The sequence below is a fragment of the Acinonyx jubatus genome, chromosome D1, assembly GCF_027475565.1.
Source record: "Acinonyx jubatus isolate Ajub_Pintada_27869175 chromosome D1, VMU_Ajub_asm_v1.0, whole genome shotgun sequence".
NCBI lineage: Eukaryota > Metazoa > Chordata > Mammalia > Carnivora > Felidae > Acinonyx > Acinonyx jubatus.
Genome location: NC_069390.1, coordinates 34909117 through 34934040, shown reverse-complemented (window position 1 = coordinate 34934040; position 24924 = coordinate 34909117). Strand labels below are relative to the sequence as shown.

At 35.8% G+C, this 24924-nt stretch overlaps 1 protein-coding gene across 3 annotated transcripts in view; it reads left to right on the top strand.

The window, feature by feature from the left end:
- Window positions 1-24924, top strand: part of LUZP2 (leucine zipper protein 2) — a 491439-nt gene that overhangs the window by 350649 nt on the left and 115866 nt on the right. For all 3 annotated transcript variants that reach the window (XM_053203372.1, XM_027072976.2, XM_027072975.2), the window contains exons 6-7: window positions 4228-4290; window positions 9948-10010. In XM_053203372.1, coding sequence (XP_053059347.1) covers window positions 4228-4290; window positions 9948-10010 — 126 coding nt within the window. The remainder of the gene's footprint in view (window positions 1-4227; window positions 4291-9947; window positions 10011-24924) is intronic.

The following is a 24924-nucleotide window of genomic DNA, read 5'->3' as shown; positions in this document are numbered from 1 at the left end:
CAGTATTCCCTCTTCAGTGCTCTGTGCATTCCATGTTTCTGAAGAACATGCCATCTGAGAACAATTTTACTATGGACGTTGACAAGCCTCCCTTGTGTCCTGCAATTGGCCCCTTTGTGGGTGATCATGATTATTATCCCCAATTCTGAGTATATTTCAAAGAGTGAAATACTCTAATTCCTAAGCTTGAGAAATCACATGTAGCTTAATGGAAACATATTACTTTAAACACTTTACACAATTGCCCAGAATTATCAACTGTCAGTGTAGACAGTAGATGTGTAATGTAATCACTGCTCATTTCGGGGCAGTCACAAGGGTATCCGTGTGGAAAAGCAGCAGTCCCCCCCGTGCAGTTCCAGGTGCATTGTCCAGGGCCATCATAAGCATTTCCAGTGAAATAATGTTCTATTCATTGCTTTATGGTCTTTGAATTGAACAGAATGAAAGGAAGGGCGGGGGAAAGAAATAAGGAAAGAAAGAAAAAAGGAAAAACGCTTTAAGTGAAGGTTCCAACTTGAAATAGTATAGACCACTGAATTGTAAATATATTATTAACTGCATTATCACGCCTAGTAGACTTACTCAGATGTGGATGGTTTGTGTTGGTACATATATCTTCATATCCAGTACATTCCACCTGTCTTGTCTCAGTTATACTTATATTAATTTAATTTTTATTTTACTATTACTTTTTAGTGCACAAAATTTCATTTTATCATCCACCTTGTGAGCTATTACACAGGAGCAAGTGGATGGGGAACATTGACAGCAGGGACTTCCTGAGTTGTCACAGGCTAAGTGCCATTCTCACACTGAACACAATGCCATCTACTAGATTGCAGAGATGAATGATATTGGAAAAATGTATCATTTTGTCTGGAACAGTTTGTAGGGAGGTCCTGCTGCCATGTCACAGACCAAGCCTTGTCTTTCACCTCCAGCTTATCTAAGATGCTGTGGATATCCACATGGGTGTCTCCAATGATTTTGTGCTTAAAAGAAAGCTAATATTTCCCAGAGGTCACTAACAGTGAAAGAGCTTAAAGGAAGGGTAATATTGTGTATGGAATCAGGTGGGCCCCTGTGGAAGCCAAATCATGAGCAGATTTGGGGGAAAAAAGAATTCTCTTCCTCAAACCCAGGTTCAATAAACGAACAGATTTCCTCTTTCTGGAGACTGACTTTTTTTTTTTTTTCACTTGCAAGACTGGCACTGGCAGGTCCAAGTTCTGGGGGGAAATACATTTTCTTATAGTGGCTTATCTGGGATGCAGGTTGAAGGGCAATCCTGTGTTTCCGGCTGTCAGGGCAGAATTCCAGTCCTCCTACACAGCAGGTTCCTGAGGATGGACAAGGTATCAGTCATTCTGGAGGAGACTTGGGAAGGACTCATACTTCCCATTAGGTTGAGGCTGTAGAACCATGTGTCCAGTGGCATAGGTGTGAGAGTAGTCAGGCTCTGGGAAGCTGGAACTGTCTGGGGAGGGGAAATGCCATAGCTTTCCAGACTGAATAGAAAAGGTCCCCACCACGGACACTGGATACTGATCCACAGCCACAGGACCAGTCCCATTCAAGCTGTAGTTGGTGGCAGAATATGCAAAAGATACTCCTTGTGGTTTGGTCCGCTGAGAAGAGAAACGCCACTGACTTGGAGGCACGTTGCTGTCATTCCTCAAGATCACATCTTCACTCTGGCTCTAGGGGCTCGATCCCTGGGGGCTTGACATGGCTAAGAGCTCTGGAAGTTAGTCTCTTCCACCATGTTGCTGATGTCCCCTTGAAAATAGATGAAAAAGGCACACCGGAAATTCCACGCAATCTTCATAGGTCCCTGCATGTTCACAGCAGTCTTCCCTCTTACTCCCATGGCGAGTGACACAGGTGACACCTTAATTCCTGACGGTCACCTGAGACAGCAAGCCACTCTGACTGGGCAGTGGTGTCCTTGATGGCCAGAGTTGTCTGACCCACTTTCAAGCAGCTCAGTCTTAGTTTTATTTTTGTAGATAATTTAACGTTTTATTTTGAAATAAATTTTGACATAGAAAAGGGCATACTAAATCAGTACAGAATGTTCTTGTGTATCTTTACCCAAAACCTCTAATACAACATCATACAGAGTGATAATAATACAATTATTAAACCAGAAAATTAGCATTAATACAATACTATTAAACAAACTGTAGACCTTATTTAAATTTCATGTCTTTCCACTAAAAAACTATAGCCATTAAAAAGATGAAAAATCTGGGGCGCCTGGGTGGCACAGTCGGTTAAGCGTCCGACTTCAGCCAGGTCACGATCTCGCGGTCCGTGAGTTCGAGCCCCGCGTCAGGCTCTGGGCTGATGGCTCAGAGCCTGGAGCCTGTTTCCGATTCTGTGTCTCCCTCTCTCTCTGCCCCTCCCCCGTTCATGCTCTGTCTCTCTCTCTGTCCCAAAAATAAATAAACGTTGAAAAAAAAAAAGATGAAAAATCTAAGTATAAGTATGAAATCTTTAGACCTAGTGAAGATACTTTATCTACAAAGATAATTCAGGAAATCAAAAAGGGAAAAATAGGCCATTGTATGATAAAAAATTAAGATTGCATATGTCAAAAGTATAACTGTACAGGAACAACAGGAAAACTAGGGTATGTTTTAACCTATAGTCTGAGCAACATTGCGAAGTTAGAACATCAGTATGTGTCCCCTCATTATAGTTTACAAGCTTTTAAATATAGGAATAATATATATTAAATTATTTTAAAACCTCTAATCTTGTGCTTTGTGTATCATGAATACAAATATTTACAAGAAAACATTACTTGAGTGAAACAAGTTAACTCCTTATTTGTGTAAACTATTTCACAGTATTAAAATTCTAAGAAATGAGCTTTTTGGAAATGAGCTTTTTAGAATTTTAACTCTTTGCTAATGAGAAAAATTAGACAAAGGTTTCATTCAAACTGAGGCAGCTGTATCCCCTCTCTGCATGACAGGAAAATAAAATAGGAAACAATTTGTTTCAATGTTCAAAATAAGGTGGGAATTGTAAGTGAAGAACTCTCAACTTTAATGTATTCATTCATTCAGTTATTCATTCATTCTGCATAAGTTTTGTTCAGTTTGCTCACGATGCTCATCAGATCGACGTTCTTTAAAGTCATTATGCATGAGATGTACTTTAGCACTAAATGGTTTGCTCCTGCAGAGACAGTACATAATCTGAATCCAGAGGGTTTCAACAAGATTTCTGTTCTCCTTTACCCTGCCTGTCTAAAAGTACCTCACTTACCAGGACAAAGAAAAGCCTGAGCATAATGAGGCAGGTATAATTGAATACCTGTAAGGGTTTAGATTCAGATGGCTAAGAACACATGGCTTCTATGTCAGAAGTAACAAACATTCATCTATGAATCAAGGTCAATTATGGTAAGTTTAAAGGGTAATCGTATCTGTCCGTACTCAAGCCCAGCAGAGAGAGTACACTTAGACACTTATGAGGCTTAGAAAAAGAAATGGCTTCTGAACATCCAGAAGCCCTCTAAGTATAATGCACAGTCCTCCAGAATATAAGAGGTTTCAAAAACTATAGTCTTAAAAGGGAATATAGACCCTGATGCATCTATGACTAGATTATACTAGGGTCCAAGGTGACCAGCATCCAGATGACAGTAGGAAAAGAAATATTTGCTGTTTAGGGGCACTTGGGTGGCTCAGTCAGTTAAGCATCCAACTCTTCGATTTCAGCTTAGGTCATGTTCTCATGGTTTGTGAGTTTGAGCCCTATGTCTGGCTATATGCTGACCACTGACCATGCAGAGCCTGCTTGGGATTCTCTCTCTCCTCTCTCCCCCTTCCCAACCTATCAGAATAAATAAATAAACATTAAAAAAATACTTGCTGTTTAGAGATGTACTCTCAGAAACTAACATCTGTTGTAGATTTGAAACTAAAATTATTTTATAACATACCATACATAAATATAATAAAACAGTATTAAATGTAAGGCCAAATAAAGTTCTACCTTTTTAAATAAACATGTTACTACTAATACATCAACATTTTAATTGAATTAAAGAAACATTATTTTACATTACAGATTATACTCAGTTTGTACAAATATATTACATCTCATATCATGAAGGACTTATCCATGAACAGAGAAATGCAGCTGACATGTTTAGGAATTATTAATGCTTTATAATTTCTCAGCAATACACTATGTTTCTTTCATCAGAATAAAAGCTTGAAGAACAAACTCTTGTCAGGAAACAAGCTGTGTGGCATCCATGCAGAAGAGGTGAGTAAATTTTCTCTTCTAGATTCAACAAAATAGAAAGTGCCAGAATATTAGTGCCAGGTTTTTCTTTTAAAACCCAGATACCCGGAGACTTTTCTTTCACTAACACAAAGGAAAACATCGGAATAGGAAAATTAAAACAGATTTTTAACCTTAGATATTTTTGGATGTTTTTGACATAGCATAACCAAGAACAAAAAAAAAAAAAAATTAAAAGCCCGTTAGGCATTACTTCCCTACAGTGATTTTATGGATTCCTTCCTTAATTGGATTATCAGGATTTCCTTAATAGTGAATATCTGAAGGTCCTTGAATTTTTTTGTTTTTAACCATCTATGTGATGTCTGCAAAGTTTTGCAATAACAATTAAGGGTCAGAAAAAGGATCCTGGGGTTGACCATAAATCTTAAGGAACAAATACATTCCTCAGTTCTACTTGCTAGGCAGGAAATTTGTCTCATGCATTTCTTAGGGTGGGGTGTGGAAAGTCATTCTGGTTAATCCAGATTTAACTAAAATCAATTTCTTATACTCCTGGTCTCCCAAATCCGTCTGTGATATAATCCCCTATTTAATGTAGTTTAACCCCTTTCCTAAAGCGTTTAGAAGTAAGGCACAGAGTTGGTGAAATACCTCTATAATCTTCTAATGGTGGACTCACATTTTTTGTTCCAATGAACTTTTCCTATTATTATCACCTTATAGCAGGAGGGATAGGGAAGATTACCTGATGACTCATAAGAATTGCTTTTTAGGACTCCAACTAGGAAGTAGTGATACGTGTTTCATTGTACCATATTTGCCAGACCTAGGTCACATGCCTAGCCAAACTGCAAGGAGTCTGGACAATGTCATTAGGTTGGTGGTCATTAGGTTGAGATAATTTTTTAATAAACCAGGTGAGAATACTTCCTGATGGAAGTGTAAAATTCATCACTCTAAACACTCAAGTTAGAGTCTAACATGAAATATAAGAACCCATTTATAATGTCTTTCCAATAATGTTGTGCATGAAATATGAGTATAAATTTTCAATACATGGAAAAGAAAGGTTGATGCTTTATAAATGAATAATCAAACTGAATCTCTTGTAGATATGAGCCAGTGTAGTGTTTCTTTCATTACACTTTTCTATTTGAAGAGTATGCTGCTTAATTTGCTATGATTCTAGAAATATTACATGTGTAATGTGCAGTTTCTGGATAGGTAAGCAAGTAGAGCCAATTTTTGAGTAAGAACTATGTTGACTCTGTGGATTGAAACAATATTCTGAGATGGTTGCCAGGTTCCCGGAGTCCCCCAGCACTCATGAAAGAGAGATGGCTCCTGGGAGACATTGCCTATAGTGTTTAGAAACAAACAAAACAAACAAACAAAAATCCAGTAAACAAGCAGCAACGTCAATCTGGGCCTGCCTGTTATTTTTTAGCCCCTTAGTTCATTAATGAGTCATTTTAAAAATCCATCTCAATTCCTTAAGATGATATATTATATCTACATTTTAATTTATGAATTCCTAGATGGTTCATATATTAGTATTGCATAATGTTGAAATAAATTTATTCACTTGACCTATCTCTGTTTATTTATGGGAAATAATTTAGAGTTAAAAATTCTGGGCAAAGAGGGAGACATGTATATTTTTTTTTTTTCTGTCACAAAAACACTTGCAAAGAACATGGTAACAGATGTAATTATTTGTATTACCACCACCAAAACAAAATAGTAACGTCCTCTATCAGTTTAGAAGCTAAAAAGGAGCTTGTCTTCTAAATCAGTGACTCTAAACTCTTTATAGGTACATAAATATCCACATCCCATTGACACATAATGGCTGGCCAATGTTTTAATTTGCCAGCGCAGAATATTGAAAAGAGTGGAGGCTACTACCAATACCATTGTCTTTACTGTTATTTCACGAAAGAAATGTTCTTGGCCATGAATTGTAGAAAAGAAAAACCTCAGAGACTAGCTGAAATATTCTGTCATGGCCACCTTCTTTGTCTTCACCTTCTCCGTTTTTTATTTTACTTACAATTGTTCTCACAAACTTAATTTTACTGTGGACTTGTGGACTTTACAGGCACCAGGATGTCAAATTACATTTAAAATCATTAGTATAGTTTTGGGGCACCTGAGTAGCTCAGTTGGTTAAGTGTCTGACTTTGGCTCAGGTCATGATCTCACGGTTCATGGGTTCAAGCCCCATGTTGGGCTCTGTGCTGACAGATCAGAGCCTGGAGCCTGCTTTGGATTCTGTCTCCCTCTCTCTCTCTGCCTCTTCCCCACTTGCTCTCTCTCTCTCCCTCTCTCTCTCAAAAATAAATAAACATTTAAAAAAATAAAACCATTAGTATAGTTTTAAAAATTACTAAAATTCCCCAATATGGTAATAGCCCAGTGGTTTGAAGATTATCCCTCTGGCAATTCTAATTTTTCAAAATGATGCCAGGAAGCTAAAGGAAAATACAGTGTCATTGGGGTTTTAGATCAATGTGTATTATAAAATGCATGCACCTGAAATGTACTTATTCTTACTTTGTATACCTTCATCAGATCTTTTGATAGGATTTTGCTTTTTACCTCACAGAACATTAGAAGATGGCTGGAATATACAACGCAGAGAAGTGATGAGTGACCGTGATGAAAATTTCTAAGACAAATATTTCTAAATAACCTTAACTAAACTCAGGAATTCTAGCTGTTCTTGCTCAGTGCAGAACAAAGATGTGTAGGCTTTTATTATAGTTCCTGAATGAATCACTGCCTAACACAAAAATTGATGTTTTAATAATTCAAGTTATGAATAAAAGCTTAAATTATATTCTGTACATTCAGTATAAATATGCATTAAAACAAACACCCAAAATGGTTAAAATTAGTCCTTTTTGACACTTTAAAAATAGAGCATTAATTATTTGGAGGGGTAGGAGTGAAATTGGGCATGGGTAGTAGTCATTTCTCATTCCCCATTGATATTGGTCAACATTAGATTGGAAAAATAAATAAAGTCTGTTGACCTAAGAGACTGTCCTGTCTTGTTGATGAGCCCCAGACAGTAGATGGGAACAGTGGGAGACAATGGCAATCAATTGTGCATTTGAAGTTGGAGAAGATCACAGAAATGATTCTTTGCTGGAATCAGTAGCACAAAATTAAGGGTAGCCCTGAACAAACCTGCAAATGAAGTTAATGTAACAAAATGAAGTTAATGTAAGGAGAGGGATAAGGTTTCTGAAATACCATTATCTGGGGTTACTTAGGGAATTTTGTGCCAGGAGACCAGAGTTATAATAAATGTAGAATCCTGAAGTAGAAGTATAAATTCAGGGGACTGGGGGCTTCAAGTGAAAGTTTTTATTCTTAAACCATACACCTGTAACAATGGCTCTTTATCTTCTTATGCATTATATCATGCACGTCACTTTCACTAGTCCTATCAAGTGAAAGAGGATGCTTTTCTTATGGAAATGGAAATTAGTAGCTAGTTTGTAAGCAGACAAATCTTTACTTCTTCTGGGTATGGAGTTTAACTGCAGAGTTGTGAATTATTAATGTGTCAAGAAGCTGGTTCTTCCTGCTTCCCTTCCTCCATCCCCCTGCCCCTCTCTCCCTCATTCTCTCTCTATTTCAAATCACCACTCTCCCCACTTCACTTTTCCTCTCTCCCTTTTTCCTTGTCTTTTCTTCCTTTCCTTTATCTCATTTCATTTTATTTTATTTTTGTTCTTTCTTATCAACTTCCAGATTCAATAGATCATGAAATGTCGTTGGCTCATGATAGGGATGTCTGTGAAAACTGTTTCTAATATTAGAGCCTTTCAGTGGTGTACCACAGACAGCACTTTTAAGATCGTGCTCTAATTGATGGTGTCTCCAGCATTACCCAATAATTTAGGAATTATACACCGTAACATAGCTCCCACTTGGCAAACTCTACTATCTCGCGTCATTAGACATGTCCTGAATATAGTAGGGAACTAAATAGTATAGTTGCAGTTGGTTCAGTGAAAGACGCATGTACATTCAATGTAGCTTTGAAAATTATAATATTTAAAAAATATGAGCGGGCTTTATTTCTTAAAAAGGACCTTCATAAAGAGGACCTTAAAGAGGATCTTGTGCTTAGTATGTACTATGGCCAGCTACTTTTGAAATTGAATTTTATTGAGATATAACTTACCTACAATTCATCCCATTTAACTTTACAGTTGGATGGATTTGATCGATGTATATCAAATCAAATGTTAAACATATAGAACATTTCTATCATCTTCAAAGTTTTCTCTTGCTGTTTTATAACCTCTACCACAAACCCGCAGCCATTGTCAACTACTAGCCTGATTTCTGTCCTTCTCCTTTGGTCTTTTTTACAATATAATATAAATGGCATTATACAAAAGATAGCTTCTAGTGACTGAGTTATTTCACACAGTATAATGCTTTGGAAATCCATGCACACTGTTACATGTTTCAGTACTTAATTCATTTTTTTAAATTGCTCAACAGTATGCTAGTACTTCATGATTGTACCAGAAGATGTTTGCTGTGCACCAGTTAATGGGCATGTTGCTTATTTCTACTTTTTGACTATTATGAATAAAGATACTATAAACATTTGTGTTTATGCTGTAATTTCTCTTGTACAAATACCTAGAAAGCATTGCTGTATAATGCAGTGTGCTTATGTTTAACTTTATAAAAAACCACCAAACTGTATCCCAAAGTGACTATACCATTTTACATTCCTCTTCAACTCTTTTACTATTTTTTCAGTTATCATTCTTTATTTGACGATGATAATCCATTTGTGTTTGTGTTCTCCTACTGAGGAATCAGAACTTGTCATTTTAGATACACAAAGACAAATACCTGAGGTCCTCAAGTTAGAATATTTGAAATTGCATCTGTCCTGGAAGAATAGGAAGGCATGATCATCATCTGTGGCTCACCAGATATATATCCATAGGGTAGTCAACCATGTCTGCTGAGAGAAATGTCCTTGTCATAAAGCCCTTTTATATTTGGCGTAGTCCTCTCAAAAAGTGCCTTCTTCTGCAGAGCAAACAGCCTTCACCTCAGCTTCCTAGCTGCTTTCTTTACACTCTGTCACATTTGCTTGCTGCCCTCCCTTTGGACATACAGCAAATTCAAACTTGGTTGTCAACTTAAATTTACCCTTATTTAATCTTAAAAAATAAGTAACTGCAACTAAACAGTGAAAACTGTAGCCTAGTTATACATAGGTATATCCAGCATCTAAAATTGAATTGTTGGACATGCTCTGGTGACTAAAGTGTGTGTGTATTCTTTTGTGGGGGGAGATGCTAGACAGAGAAACAATAAACTACTTTCTTTAAATAATGCCTTTAAAAAAATATGGTTCCTATTGTGTGACAACTTTACTCAAATAAAAAAATTAAATGTTAAATGTCAAATAAAATTTCTACCCAAAAAAATTAAACACTATGGTTCCTTTGCACAGGCTTTGGTTTTCTCTTCCTGCCTGGACTACCTGGATGTCTGACTTCGAAAGCAGAGATTAAGCTTTTGCTTGACTGCAAACTTTATTCTTGTACAGTTTAAAATCATTTTAATCTTCAAGTTTGAAAATATAAATGAAATTAAGGAACTAATCTATGTTTCTGTTCTTGCAGTCAAAAAAAATCCAAGCTCAGCTGAAGGAGCTTCGTTATGGGAAGAAGGATTTATTATTTAAGGTGAGAATCTTTCTCCCTTCCCCCTCCACCAACCCAATAAGTGAACTATAATATTATTTAGCTTACATTTAATTTCTGGATTTTTGTAAGAATTATAGCTGTATTTGACTGCATTGAAGATGTTTTCATTTTCTTGCCTTCTTAATTAACGGAGATAAATGCAAATATGATTTCCTGGGTACATTCTTAATCAAAGGTAGGCATCATTTCAAAGTATTTAAAGTCTCTTTGTAACCTTCGATTACTTTAATTCAATATTGAGGAATACTGTATTTCAGAATATTTACATTAAGGAGAGCATAGATTGAGTGAATATCCAGAGATGAGATCCACTGGTTATCTACATTCTTGACTTCCAGAGGCCCCTGCATAAATCTCTTTTTTACTAAGAGTCTTCCTATTTAATCATTGTTGATTGATTTTCATCATTGATACTTTTTTTTTTTTACAAGACTATCAAGTCACCATCTGTGTATAGATAGACATCTACCACAAACTATGGACTAGTGTCCCCCCAAAGATATCCACTTGCCAATTCCTGGAAGCTGTGAATATTATACTTTATGAGAAGAGAAACTTTACAGAGGTGATTAAGTTAAGGATCTTCAGATAGGAGGGTTATTCCAAAATATCCAGGCAAGACCTAAATAGAATCATGCAAGTCCTTATCACAGTGAAATAAGAAAGCCTAAACAAGAAGGTTGTGTGATCACAGAAGCTGGAGGAGGAAAGGCAATGTGAAAGATTTCCTCCCTATAGCCTCCAGAAAGAACCAGCCCTACCAACACCTTGATCTTAGTCCCATAAAATTTATTTCAGACTTCTGACTTTCAGAACTGTCTGTGAATAAGTTTGTGCTTTTTTAAGCCACTGAATTCAGGGTAGTTTGTTATAGCAGCAAGGTGAAACTTAAACAGATACTTTCTTTTATCTCCCTTGAGCAGGGGGAGACAAGAGGCAAGTGTTGTGCTTGTGGTACATGTGCATTTCCAAACGCAGTAGAGTGATGGAATATTAGGCTGTTAGGAGTAGGAGTAATAATTTGCTTGATAAATAATAAGTACGAATTACATTTTGTGTAATATTTTAAAAAAATATTTTCATTACAATGATCAGCCCGATCTATATGTGCTAGGTTTAAATTAAAGGGAGATAGTTTCTCATTTTATTTAATGATTGAAAAAACCTAAAATTTTTCCAGTGAAAACAATAAGAAATGACACATTTCCCTTCTTCAGCCCCTTTACTTTTGGTTCGGAGTCAGGGGAAGGTAGTCCTATTATGTCAGCCAGTATTTATTAAAAACTCATTCCATGTGAGGCATGAATCTGGACATATCTTGCCATTGACTCTTACATGAATATGCTACTTTCCTTTTTTTTTTTTTACCTCATTTACAACAAGATATTCCCCTGCACACCAAGAAAAATCTTATTAATGTTTATAGATCCCTGCCTCACAATACTCTGTTCATTTTATGTGATAAGTAGATAAAAGTATAAAACCCAAGGCACTCGAGCTCAGGGCATTTTAACTCTTAATTTCAGGTTGGCCTTAGCTTTTTGTAAGGTCATCAACAATAAATAAATTGTCAACAACAGTAAATAATTGAAACTGGGAAAAAATAAATAAAACGTATGTGCATGTCTGTGTGTGTGTGTGTGTGTTTTCATTTGCAGAGAAATTTCTATTTCTCTGTGAATTAGTTTAACTTAATAATATCAGGACTGTAATAAAACAAATCCAAGCTCCCTGGAGCTGATAGGTTTTAGGTAGGAGGCTGAGAAATTTATGTAAAGATAGATCATGTAAGCTTTTTAAACTTTTTGAATTTAATTTCCCAAATTGAAGAAAATTTGGGAAAAGAGATTGAAGAGATCCAATAATTTTCAGTGATTTACTTCTTCATAATATACCAGTTGTTGAATATACATTAGTAATTTATCAAATTTCAGAAAGTACCGATATCAGGATTTGTTGGAAATCTTTATGACTTGAAAATGAGATATTATTTGTAAGCCTTTGTCACTTTGAAAGAAGCGCTTGTGTATCAAATCAGGTGAATTGTGTATGACCATGAAGTTGCCTAAGTTAGAATGCCTTTAGCGTATACACTCTCTAAGGTGCTGTGTACCAGCAAGAGTTTCGTTAAATAGGATAATGAGAGGTCTATAAACATGACACTTTTTGACTTATTCAGTAACTAAACAATGTCAACAGGCCGACTTTTTTTTTTGTTTGTTTGTTTGTTTTTTCCTACTGTTCCATATCTCGGTCGTCAACTTACTGACTTATTCTAAGTTTTGATCCCTCATTATATATGATAGTAGTTAAAGATTTATATGCTCCTTTGTCCAATTTTGTACAAAGTCAGAGGAGAAAAAGGAAGGGGCAAGCGCTTGTCCTTCAGTGTCATAACTTTCATAAGGGAGGAGAATTTTTTAAGATGTTTCTCCAAACATGATCATGCAACCATGCAAAACAAGTGAGGCCTTAGTGTTTTCAGCTTCCATTGTGAAATAGTATTCATTCATTCATCTTAATGGCATTCACTCATCTGATTTGCCTATTACTATATCAAGAGTGTACATTTTAGGTCTTATATAAGCATATACTGAATGAATAAATGAATTCATACATACATATAGACACGTGTATATACATATGTACATACATAAATAGAGGTGTCATGGCAGTACATTGTAGAAATTCATGTATGTAGTCCCAAAGGGCATGTGACTACATGCACCTTTGAAAATGAACCCACAGAATATCTTTGGTAATATTTTGCTGAACTCAGAGATGAGTAATAGAGGATTCTATTTCAAGTAGGTTCCCTGAAAATCTGTTCAATTTTGAATAGATTTGATCGTTTTTATGAAAGACAGTCTTTGAAGAGCAATGAGTACTGCTGAAACACTTCAATTATGTTTTAAAAATAACGGCATGTGCTGACAATTGTCAGACATGTTGATAAATACAGTGTTCTTATTAATGTTTGAGAACTGGCTTTTGATTAGGAAGGCTGCCAGAGGTAGTACACATTCTCTACTAGAGGAAGAAGTGAGGCCCTGCTGACTGTTAGTTACCCTGCCTTGAGTTACTTTTTATCCTGATTCCACTTGGAGATGATATTCTGTGGAATATCTACTTTCCATTTTGCTGCTCTATTTTACTTTTATATATACAATTGTTTAGTTTCAGAAGTATTATTTTCTCACTTAAAACCCATCACTCAAAACACGCAATAGTTTGAAATATTTTATATTTCTGTTTAGTTCCTTTTATATTAGGCATAATCTGCCTTATGATTATATTAGTTAATATAGAGTTTATGTTATCTATTCTCCTTTTTCATGTAATTTTAAAACATAAAACATCCTTTATTTCTTTGTAAAATCTAAATGCATAATATTTCATATGTATTGCAATAGTGACTTAACTTTAACCTTATAAATATTTGTGCATCTGTGTATTCATATATATGTGTGTTGTGATTTAAACTTAAACTATGATAAAAATTCTGTTGTTATTTTTAACTTGAGGTATATATTGAACATATATATAACTATAAAATAATTCACCAAAATTATTGAACAATTTTAATGTTATTGACACCTAGTACACTGTTTTTGAGTTTAGAACTTTTTTTTTTACTTTTTTTAAGGAATAATTGATGAATGTAATCATATATATATTATTTGATACTCATGAGCCTTGTGGAAAGATTACCAAGATCAAGATTATTAACACATTCATCACCTCTGATAATTATTTGTGTGTGTGTATATGTGTGTGTGTGTGTGTGTGTGTGTGTGTGGTGAGAATGATTTATATCTATTGTCAGTAACTTTAAGTTACACACCATGCTGTACATTTGATCCTCAAAACTTATTTTTCTTTTCTTTTCTTTTCTTTTCTTTTCTTTTCTTTTCTTTTCTTTTCTTTTCTTTTCTTTTCTTTTCTTTTCTTTTCTTTCTTTCTTTCTTTCTTTCTTTCTTTCTTTCTTTCTTTCTTTTTACTTATTTTTCTTTTAAATGCAAATTTCTAAGCTTTGATATCCTTCACCCCATTTCCCTTGTCTCCCTGCCCCTGGCAACCACCATTCTATCCTGTTTCTATAAAATTGGCTTGTTTTGTTTTTGTTTTATTTTGTTTTGTTTTGTTCCATATATTCCATATGTAAGTGATACCATCAATATTTGTCTTTCTCTTAGCTTCTGTGGTTGGCTTATTTCAGTTAGCCTAGTACCATCCAGGTCCATCTATGTTGTCACAAATGTCAAGGTTTCTTCCTTTTTTATGGCTGAATACTGTTCAATTGAGTGTACCACATTTTCCTTACCCATTTATCCACTGAAGGACATTTAAGTTAATTCTATGGCTTGGCTATTGTGAATTATTCTACAATGAACATGGCTATGCAGGTACTCTTCATGACACTGATTTCATTTTTTTTCAGATGTATACACAGAAGTAGGATTACTGCATCATATGGTAGTTTCCTTTGTGTATACATATATTATGTATTGTGTATAAATATATTATATGTTTCCTTTATAAAAATTATATATATGTTTCCTTTTTGTATATATATATATATATATGTATATATTTCCTTTGTAAAAATTATATATATATGTATGTTCCTTTGTGTATATATATTTAAAAATTATACATATATATAATTTTTATGCATAACATAGTGATTTGACAGTTCTATATATTACTCAGTTCTCACCATAAAAAGCTGTTCATCTTTTCATCTCCAAGACTTATTTATTTTATAACTAGAACTTTCTTTTTAATTTTTTAAGGAACCAAGATACTGTTTTCCATAATAGCTATACTAATTTACATTCCCATCAACAATGATAAGGATTCCCTTTTCTCCACATCCTTCCCAACATCTGTTATCTCTTGTCTCTTTGAAAATAACAATACTAACAGGTCTTAGGTGATATTTCATTATGGTTTTGATTTGCATTTTCCTAATGATTGGTGATGTTGAGCACCTTTTCATATATCTGTCGGTCATTTTGGATATTAAGCCCTTATCATATATATGGGGTTTGCAAATATTTTCTTCCATTGTGTAGGTTCCTTTTTCAATTTATTGATTGTTTCCTTTTAGTATAGCAGTTCTTTAGTTTGATGTATTCCTGCTGGTTTATTTTGGCTGTTGCTGTCTTTTTTTTTTTTTTTTTTTGTCTTCTTATCCAAAAAATCATTGCTAAGACCAACGTCAAGAATCATTTTCCCAGTGTTTTATGGTAGGGATTATGTGGTTGCAGGTCTTAAATTTAAGTCTTTAGTTCCTGTCAAGGTAATTTTTATGACTGATAAAAAGATAGGGGACCAGTTTTATTCTTTTGCATGTGCCTGTCTAGTTTTCCCAGCATCACTTATTGAAGAGACTGTTGTCCCCTCATCGTGTGTGTGTAAAGCTATGTGTTGGGACCTAGGGAGCGGTGTTCAGAGCAGCAGCAGCACAGTCTTGGCACTGACAGGCCAGAACCGTCACCTGAGACCCAGGGGTGGGCCCTCAGGGCACCAACTAGGTGGTCCTCAACAAAGACAGATCAGAGCCAGGACGTGGGAACTTGGAAGGCACGTTCCAAGCAGTGGCAGCTCTGGTCACATTTACGGCAAAGCACTGGGGCATCCCAATCCCAGAAAGTGAGGTTTGGGGACCCTGAGGGCATGTCTCACTGCAACAACAGCTCCAGCCATGGGGAGGAGATGTAACAGCAGGGACTCTGGAAGGTTCTGTCCTCTGGGATCAACACTAGAGAAGACTATGGGATCCTTGGTAGCAAAGGCTACAAACTTCCACAGTGGTGAGGCTTGCTGGGGCCTCTCCTGTTCTCCCTTTTCCTGTGGGGTGAAATCCCTCTGTGGGGATTCCTCCTGGCACTTAGCTGCTCTGGACTGGGGGTGATGGGGTGACATAGGTAAATCCTTCCTATGGTTTTCTGTGTGGCCATCCTCAGTTTTTGAGTTTCACAGAGTTTTGGCTGCTTCTTCACTGTAGCTCACAGCTTTCCTCTAAGCTATTTTCATCTGTTCGTAGTTGTTTATTTGTTGTTATTGTTGTTTTGTTCAGGAGACAATTGTTGGGACCTCCTAGCCCCCCATCTTGCTGAGGTCACCTCTCTTAAGAAAATTACAACAGTTGACTCTACCATCAGTACAGTAAGAAAAAAAGAAATGTTGTGTTTAATTAAAACTTCTGTAGTTCTGAGTATTCTTATTAAAGAAACAAGAATACATAGGTAAGTAAATATATTAGTCTGCTCAGGCTGACATAAAAAAATATCATACACTGGGTGGCTTAAACAACAGAAATTTATTTTCTCAGAGTCTGGAGGCTGGAAAGTCTGAGATCAAGGTCTGGCAATGTTTGGTTTCTGGTGAGAGTGCTTTTCTTGGTTGGCAGACAGCCAGCTTTTCACTGTGTCCTCACAGGGAGAGTGACCGAGCTGTCTGGTGTCTCTCCTTATAAGGACATTAATCCCACCCAGACCAGGTCCACACCGTTATGACCTTTTTTAACCTTAATTACCCCTTCAAGTAGTTAGGACTTTAACATAGGAATTTTAGCACTGGGGGGCGGGAGGCACAATTCAGTCCACTGTTGTAGTTAAGTAAATAATACCCACAATAAAGCAGCAACAAACTTTGTTGTTTGAGAGGTTATAAAAGGAAAATTGCTATTTTAATTTACCATAAAATGATTGGACATTTCATGTCCTATAAGCTGACGAATAGCTGTAGTCTAGGTAGAAAGCTTCTTGCACGTACATTTTGGTCATGACAGGTTTCCTTAACTGACTTTCTCCGTGTGGAGACTGACCTGTTTTTGCCTTTGCTGAAGGTTTTGTTCAACCTGTCGTTTTGCTAACATTTGGCCTTTTTAAATCATAAGTATAACATCAGTCCTTATTTAATATTGTGCTTATAGTATGTGTATATTTATATAAAATAAAGCATGGCATTTTGTTGATAAATATGTCCAAAATATGTTTTTTACAAGAATTTTACTGCCTCTAAGTGTGTCATTTTGTATCTATAAAACAGAAAATCTTGAGTAATAATAACAACTGGCATATACTAAACACTATGCATTTGTAAGAGATTTTGCTATGTGTTTTCCTTTTTTTTTAATTTCTTGAGAGAGAAAGAGAGCATGCACATGTGTCTGCAAGAGAAGGAAGGGCAAAGGGAGAGATAGGGAGAGAATCTTAAGCAGGCTCAGCACTCAGCATGGAGCCTGACTCAGGGTTCAATCTCATAACTGTAAGATCATGACCTGAGCCAAAATCATGAGTTGGCCACTCAACCAACTGAGCCACCCTGGCTCCCCGTTATGTGTTTTATATGCATTATCTCATTTACTCCTCAAAACAATTTAGGTTTATATGATGTATTGAGGTATTGGATATGTGTGTATATGTGAATATGCATATACATTCATACACACACACACACACACACACACACACACATACATATATATACATACATACCGTAAGGTGTGTGTGTGTGTGTGTGTGTGTGTGTGTGTGTGCATCTGCATATAAAGTGAGGCCTAAAAAGTTAATGGTCTTCACTATAGTGTATAACTGAGGAAGGAGTCCCGTCTATCATATATGTTCATATTCAGGGTCTATGTCAGTCTTCTTCCTCTGCCTTTTATTGTTATTGTTTTTCTTTCTCTCACTTCCTGTGGTCTCCCAGTGGGTAGCTCTTCATTTGGTTGTGTGTTTACTTTCTTCACTATAAAAAATCCTGTTTGTTTTCCTACTGCTTACTAGTTGTAGCACATATTGAATATTCCGTCATGCTTTGTCCTCTGATATTTATGAACTCTTTGTCAATGTCCTGACCTTAGGTTTCAGATGGACACAATTTGGCCCCAATATCCATCCTTTTCTCCATATTCTAATATTCTGAGACATTCAATTTGTATGCATTCTATTTTTTTATTAAAAGAATTACAACATTAAATTAGATTTCCACTGAGTTATACTGGTTTTGTGATTGTTTCTGTTATTTATTGAATAAAAACAATTTAATAATATCGTGTGTCCTTCAGTGTTTGAAATAAAGTGGCAAAATGATCAAATTACTGCCCTCAAAGGGACTATATATATATATATATATATATATATACACACACATATATATATGTAAAAGGGATTATATATATATATGTATATATATAAGAAGATAAATAATATATATATATATATTTATGTATGATTTATCTTCTTTTATTTGAGTATAGTTTTCATACAATATTGCATTAGTTTCAGGTGTACAACATAGTGATTCAACTTGTCTATATGTTACGCTGTCTTAACCACAAGTGTAGCTACCATCTGTCACTATACAAAGCTATTATAATACCATTGACTATATTTCCTATGCTGTGCCTTTTATTCCCATGAGTTATTCATTCCATAACTGGAAGCTTGTATCTCCCACACCACTTCACCCATTTTTCCCACCCTCCACACCACTGCTCCCTGACAATTATCAGTTTGTTCTCTGTGTTTGTAGGTCTGATTCTGCTTTTTACTTGTTTGTTTGTCTTTTTGGATTCCATATTTGAGTGAAAGTGTATAGCATTTGTCTTTCTTGGTCTGACTTATTTTACCTAGCATAATATCCTCCAGGTCTATCTGCGTTGTTGCAAATGGCACGATTCCATCATTTTTATGGCTGTGTGATACTCCATTGGGTGTATATGTGTGTATATATATACCACATCTTTCTTGTCCATTTGTATACCTATGGACACTTAACGTTGCTTCCATATCTTGGCTATTATAACTTTTAAAGATCACAAGTGTTGGTAATAAAAATTGCTAGAGATTTCAGCTGTTCACTTAGATTTTTACAAACTTAATTTCACTTTATGATTTTTCACTATGGAAAGAAACAAGATAGCCTTTTCATTTAATTCCACAAAAATAGGAAACAGGATGAAAATCACTGTGCCTTATATATATTTAATGTTTGATACATTATCGCATCCTCATGACAACCCCTGTCAAACAGAGAAGTTGGGGGATCCATCTAACAATGAGGGAATTGAGACCTTCAGAGGTTTGACGATAAAGGCCACCAAAATATTTATTTAAAAAGCAAATTTGTTAATAGATTGAAACCATCATAGTAGATTCATTCATTCATGCATTCATTTATTTAAAATTGAACTGACTTGTTTTAGAGTATCATATCAAGTATATTTGACTTGACAGAGATTTATAGTTATTACACTGATAATTATTTCATAGTATATATTTATATCATTGTATCAACATTCTGATATTTATTGCAGCAGATTTGGTGACAAACCAGATGTATCCATTCCTCTGAAACTCAGATATCAACATGGCATGTGTTCTCATTGGTATTTTCTCTAGAAATAAAATGTGCCCAACTTGATATCCCCACTGTTGTCTGCTCCTAAAAGCAGGGACATTGCCACATGAATTTCCATGTATGAATGCCGGATTATTTTCTGAAGATTTGAGTCTTCTCTAAGAGAATGTGTGAAGCAATTGCCCCATAATTTTTAAACCCCTGTGTAATTTAAGGTAATTTTTGTGCATCTGCCTCTCATTATCTTACATTTATCACATTTATGTGTTAAACCATTTTTTAATGAGCAAAAGCATTTTTGGTGCCAATCATTTGTTACAAGTGTCAAATTATCTCCAGCTAAATGAGCTTTGGCCCTAAAATGTAGGCACCATGCATAAGGGGTGATAAGGGTTACTGGTTTTACTTTCTTACTTGATTTGACAAACTTTAAGGTTTTCAAAACACGTTCATTTGTGGCTTAAAATAATTTTACGAGTCAGTCGGGCCAGGTAATAATATCACCTTATCCTGAATAGAAAAACAAAGCCTAGAGATGTTAAAAGACTTGTCTGAAATCACAAAACTAGGAAGTGACAGTTTTATTCTAATCTCAGTCTTTGACTCGTCTATATTACATTGTTCCCAGTTATATTCTGTTTCTTAGGGCTATTTATAGATTATACTTTCAAGAAATATTTTCTAATGCACTGAAAGATTTGAAGGCCAAACGTGTATAGCTGTAAATATAACTTGATGACAAAAACAAACAAACAAACAAACATCGGTTGGCAACTAAAACTCAATGCATTTCCTTAAAACCATAAGCATGTTTCAGTGCAAAAGTATGCTGCTTTCAGTTTAGAATTGGCAACTGCTTGGAACAGAAGTTTCTTTTCTGACTCCCTATATTTTTGTGATCCTCCCTACTTGTTTTTAAACAACAGAATAGGACACAAGAGAAAATTAATTGACCTTCTCCAGAACAAAACAACTTTTCAGGCTTGTTGCCTCCATGCTAAAACACAAAGCCAACAAGCCTCATTGATTTTTTTTCATTAGTTACCTGATAATGGAATAGACACACAGATTATATATAAAAAGACACATGTTTCTTATCAGAAGTTGTAACAAATTGAAATTTGGTAAACATTAAACTTTCTCCAAAAACATTGGGATTCTTCAAATACTGAATATCACCAAAAATGCAGGTTTTTCAGAAACCAAGCCCAGAGTTTTAAAGTGAATTATCTATGATTATACAACTTCAGTCTGAGTTTCCTGACTTCATGTTCATTCATTTGTTCAAAATTATCGATTGAGCATGTGTTATCTGTCAGGCACTGAGCAAAGTTCTTTCCATTTGAATAAGATGTCTTCAGGCTTTAGTGAGGGATTTGAAAACAATGGATGCATTTCAGGAAGGTATTGACTCCTTAGAATTTGCTCATAATTTTTATAGGTTTTCATATGGCATTTTTCTTGGAGTGACATTTGTATAAATTATCAGATTATCAAATGTTCTATCAACACCCAAAGCTTAACAGTTTAAGGACCATTGATTTACAAATTGCCCCTTACTTTCTACCATTCTAAGCTGTTAATGGGCGTAAATCATGCTTCTTCAAAGTTTCTGTTTCTTAGTGTGTTTACTTATTCGAAAACTGAGAGGTATTATCTGCCAGGTTGATGGTTATGTTAGAAGTGATTGTTAGAAAGTGTTTATAACTTTATATAGTGTTTTCACATTTTACCATTTTAACCAAATTCTACCGTTAATTCAGGATTTTAAAAAATGTTATCTCACATCTCCTAGGAAAACAATATTTTCAATGCTTTCGGACAGCAGTTGTAAATACATTTTAAAATATATATAGCTTTGTGTGTCTCCACCCCACACCCTGTGCCCATTCCGTCATTTGCTCATGTGTCACGGTGCTCTTTCCCACTGAGCTTGGATCTAGCCTCAAAGTCATTCTCATTCCAAGTTTTGAAGCAGATTCTAAAAGTCAGTCACAGTTGGTACTTAAGATAAACCTATTTGCCATTTCTGAAAGCGCTCTAAATAGTTTGCCTAGAGGCAGTCTTCAGTTTCTACAGAGCTGCTCTGCAATGCGCTATTACCATTGTCTTACTGTTGCAGTAAATAATAATTGTTAAATATATTTCAAAGAGAAGTGGTCTTTATGCTAAGGAACATTAGAGAATAGGGCACAAGTGGGAATCCTTGTGTCAAAAATCAAAGTGAAGACAATATACTTTAGACCAGCCCTGGAACATTTCTCCCTTGGTCTGAGAGGGTGGGTGAGCCTTGGATCGCTGACCTTCCCTGCCTGTTCTTGTCTTATCATGTTGCATGTGTATCTTGGCTCAACAAGCTACCCTCCCACCGAGAGGGGCCACAATCTTTATTAGTTTCAGTTGGATGCACATTTCCTTGCTTGGAGCATATGTAGAACAGTGGCACCATCATGAGACCTTTGGGGGGAATCACTCTCCTTCTGGGACTTGCCTAGTATACTACCATTTCAGACCAAGCACATCTGCCCACTGATGCACTGGTTTCTTTAGGTCCTAAGTGGTTTTATTTTCAGTATGTTTACACACACACACACACACACACACACACACACACACACACGTGTGAAACATCCTGTGTTTCTTCTGAGTACATTGAAAGTTCAACACGTTTCTGATCAGAGCCCATCTTAGGTTCGAATTTATAGATTAGAAATTACAAAGACAACAACAACAAAAAAGAGATTACGGTGTTTTGTAGAGTCAAATTTGAATACCCTACAGAAGTACTGCTCAGGGACATACAAACATTCTCAAGTAGCTTTTCATGTCTAATTAAAATATCAAATAATTAAATAATACTTGTGTTCTAAACATACACTCTTTTTAAATTTTTTTTAACATTTATTCATTTTTTGAGAGAGAGACAGAGTACAAGTGGGGGAGTGGCAGAAAGCCAGGGAGACAGAAAATCTGAAGCAGGATCCAGGCTCTCAGCACAGAGTCCCATGTAGGGCTTGAACTCACTAACTGGGAGATCATGACCTGAACCAAAGTCGGACGCTTAACCGACTGAGCCACCCAGGCGCCTCATCTAAACATACACTCTTATATTTAATGTAAAATGAAAAGAAAGAACAGTGAAGAAAACATACAGTAATTTCACTTATTATACAATTTTTTAAAAATTACTTGTGCTCCATATCCTTTGCCCTAGTGGTGATGCCAAATATAATTTCAGAAGACAAGAGCAAGTTACTGTTCTTGTTTGAATACTTCCTTTGGCAATACATTTCGATGTTCCCCTTTGTCAGGGCAGGAGACATTTCAGAAATATATTTGTGAATTTACTTGATTTATTTTATTTCATTTCATTGCTGTTACTCAGTTGCTAGGGTGTTTGTTAATCATGCATAATAGAAGAAGCCAATTACCTTGGAAGGTAATTGCATAGAAAGCTGCAGCAGTAGACACGATTTAGAGGAATTTTAAAAAGGAGCGTTCTCCATCAATTTCATAGTTTATCACAAGGCATGTACAGCTTCTGAAGGCACCAGCAGAATCCCTAAGTAGTGTGTACAGTGGGAGTCTTTTACAACAGCAGCATCTCCCCTTCAATCATTGACACTAGTATATCTCTTAAAGAGAGATTCCAGGGGTTATCTTAGCCTCTACCACTGCCATTTAGACTTAATAAACCCCATTTTAGAAACAAGGCAGCTCAACTTACTGCAGAAGTTTTCACCAGCATAAGAACCGTCACTTTAGAAGGATCCTGTAACACCTCCAATTCCAGTCCCTTGCACGATACTGGCTGATCTTCCTGACGGCATCACCTCTCCTGATAAATGTTTAGTGATTAAGGTTCTCGACATTCTAAGGCAGATTTTTCTCTCTTACAAAATTCTGACCGTGGGAGAACCCCTTTCTCACTTCCGATTATAGTTGGTTTTTTGTTTGACAGATTGATGAGAGATTTGGATTGTTTTATTTTTTTTTGTTTTGTTTTGTTTGGTGGGGGGGGGGTGGGCAGAAAAGAGAGGGAGAGAGAATCTTAAGCAAATGCTTAAGACTCGATCAGGACCTGAACTGAAATCAAGAGTCCTACTCTTAACCGACTGAGCCACCCAGGCTCCCCCAGAGATTTGTGTTTTTAATGAATTCATTTTATTTGTAATTTTTACAATTTTTTAAATTAACATTGGGTGTTAACTGCACTCAAACAAAAAATATATAGTTGATTTTTTATATGCTTATCTTATTCCCACAGAGATGCCAGGCTCATATTCTATAAAGTAACGTGTTTTCCCCACAGTCTTCTTGTGTTGGTTTCTTCATTCTTTGTCTCTGTTTGCCCTTTCTATTCTTGATGCCCCCTCTTGTAGACTCCTTCAGAAGGAGAATTTAAGTTCATAATGTAATTTTTTTCAGTCTTAGGAACATTTGTGATCTTAGGCTAGGGTAGAATTCAATATATTGCTAATAGTAAAATAAACTAGGAAGGTGAGTGGGGTATATTATTTGAGTAGGCAGTAAAAATCATTTCAGTGCTCTGAAGCCATGCTACTTAGCCAGGAGCGAAAATTTACAGTCACCAACATACGCTTTTCAGTTTGTTTTTTTCCCAGTTGTATCATCTCTTCTTTTGTCAAAGTCACAACTAGCATATCCTACCATCCTGCCCCCAATCGTTGCTACTCCTCCTTTAAAAAGAAATAGGAAAATTCCCTGAGGTTGGAAATATCCATGTGGGTTATAGTGAATGATATATGTAAATTCTATGAACATGTTTTGGGTAAAATCTTTTTATATCATTAGTGCTTCTTGTGACAAGTTGGGCAAACCACATAGCACAATTAAGAGGCACCAACTGAGGCCTAGGTGTACAAAGACAAACACTTTTATGGAAGACTGTACTGCAGCTTTGACTGATATCTATGTGAAAGTTCTTGTTTATATCAAGCCTAAGCATCATCTCCTGAACATTTGTCCATTTCTTCTTCCTCAGTAAATAGACATTGAGATGGTTAAAAATATATATGATTGTAGTCAGTCAGGGGATCTGGGTTCTTTTTTTTTATGCTTTTATTTTTGAGAGAGAGGAGAGAGAGAGAGAGAGAGAGTGAGCACCGGAGCACGCAGGAGAGGAGCAGAGAGAGGGAGACAGAGAATTCCAAGCAAGCTCTGCGCTGTCAGGCAGAGGCTGATGCAGGGTCCAAACTCACAAACCCTGAGATCGTGACCTGAGCCAAAATCTAGAGTCAGACGCTTAAACAACTGATCACCCAGGTGATCAGGGGATCTGGGTTCTTTATTGGCTCTTTCACTTACCTGGAAACTGAGCTTAAGTAGTCAGCCTTACTGGATATCAATTCCTCTGTCAGTAAACTATGGGTAGGATTGATACACACATGTCAAAGTTATTTAACAGGATCAAATGAGATTATATATACAAATGAATTCTACGCAATATTTTATACACATATTATTATCCATCAATTGATTTTGGTTTTGGTTTTGGTTT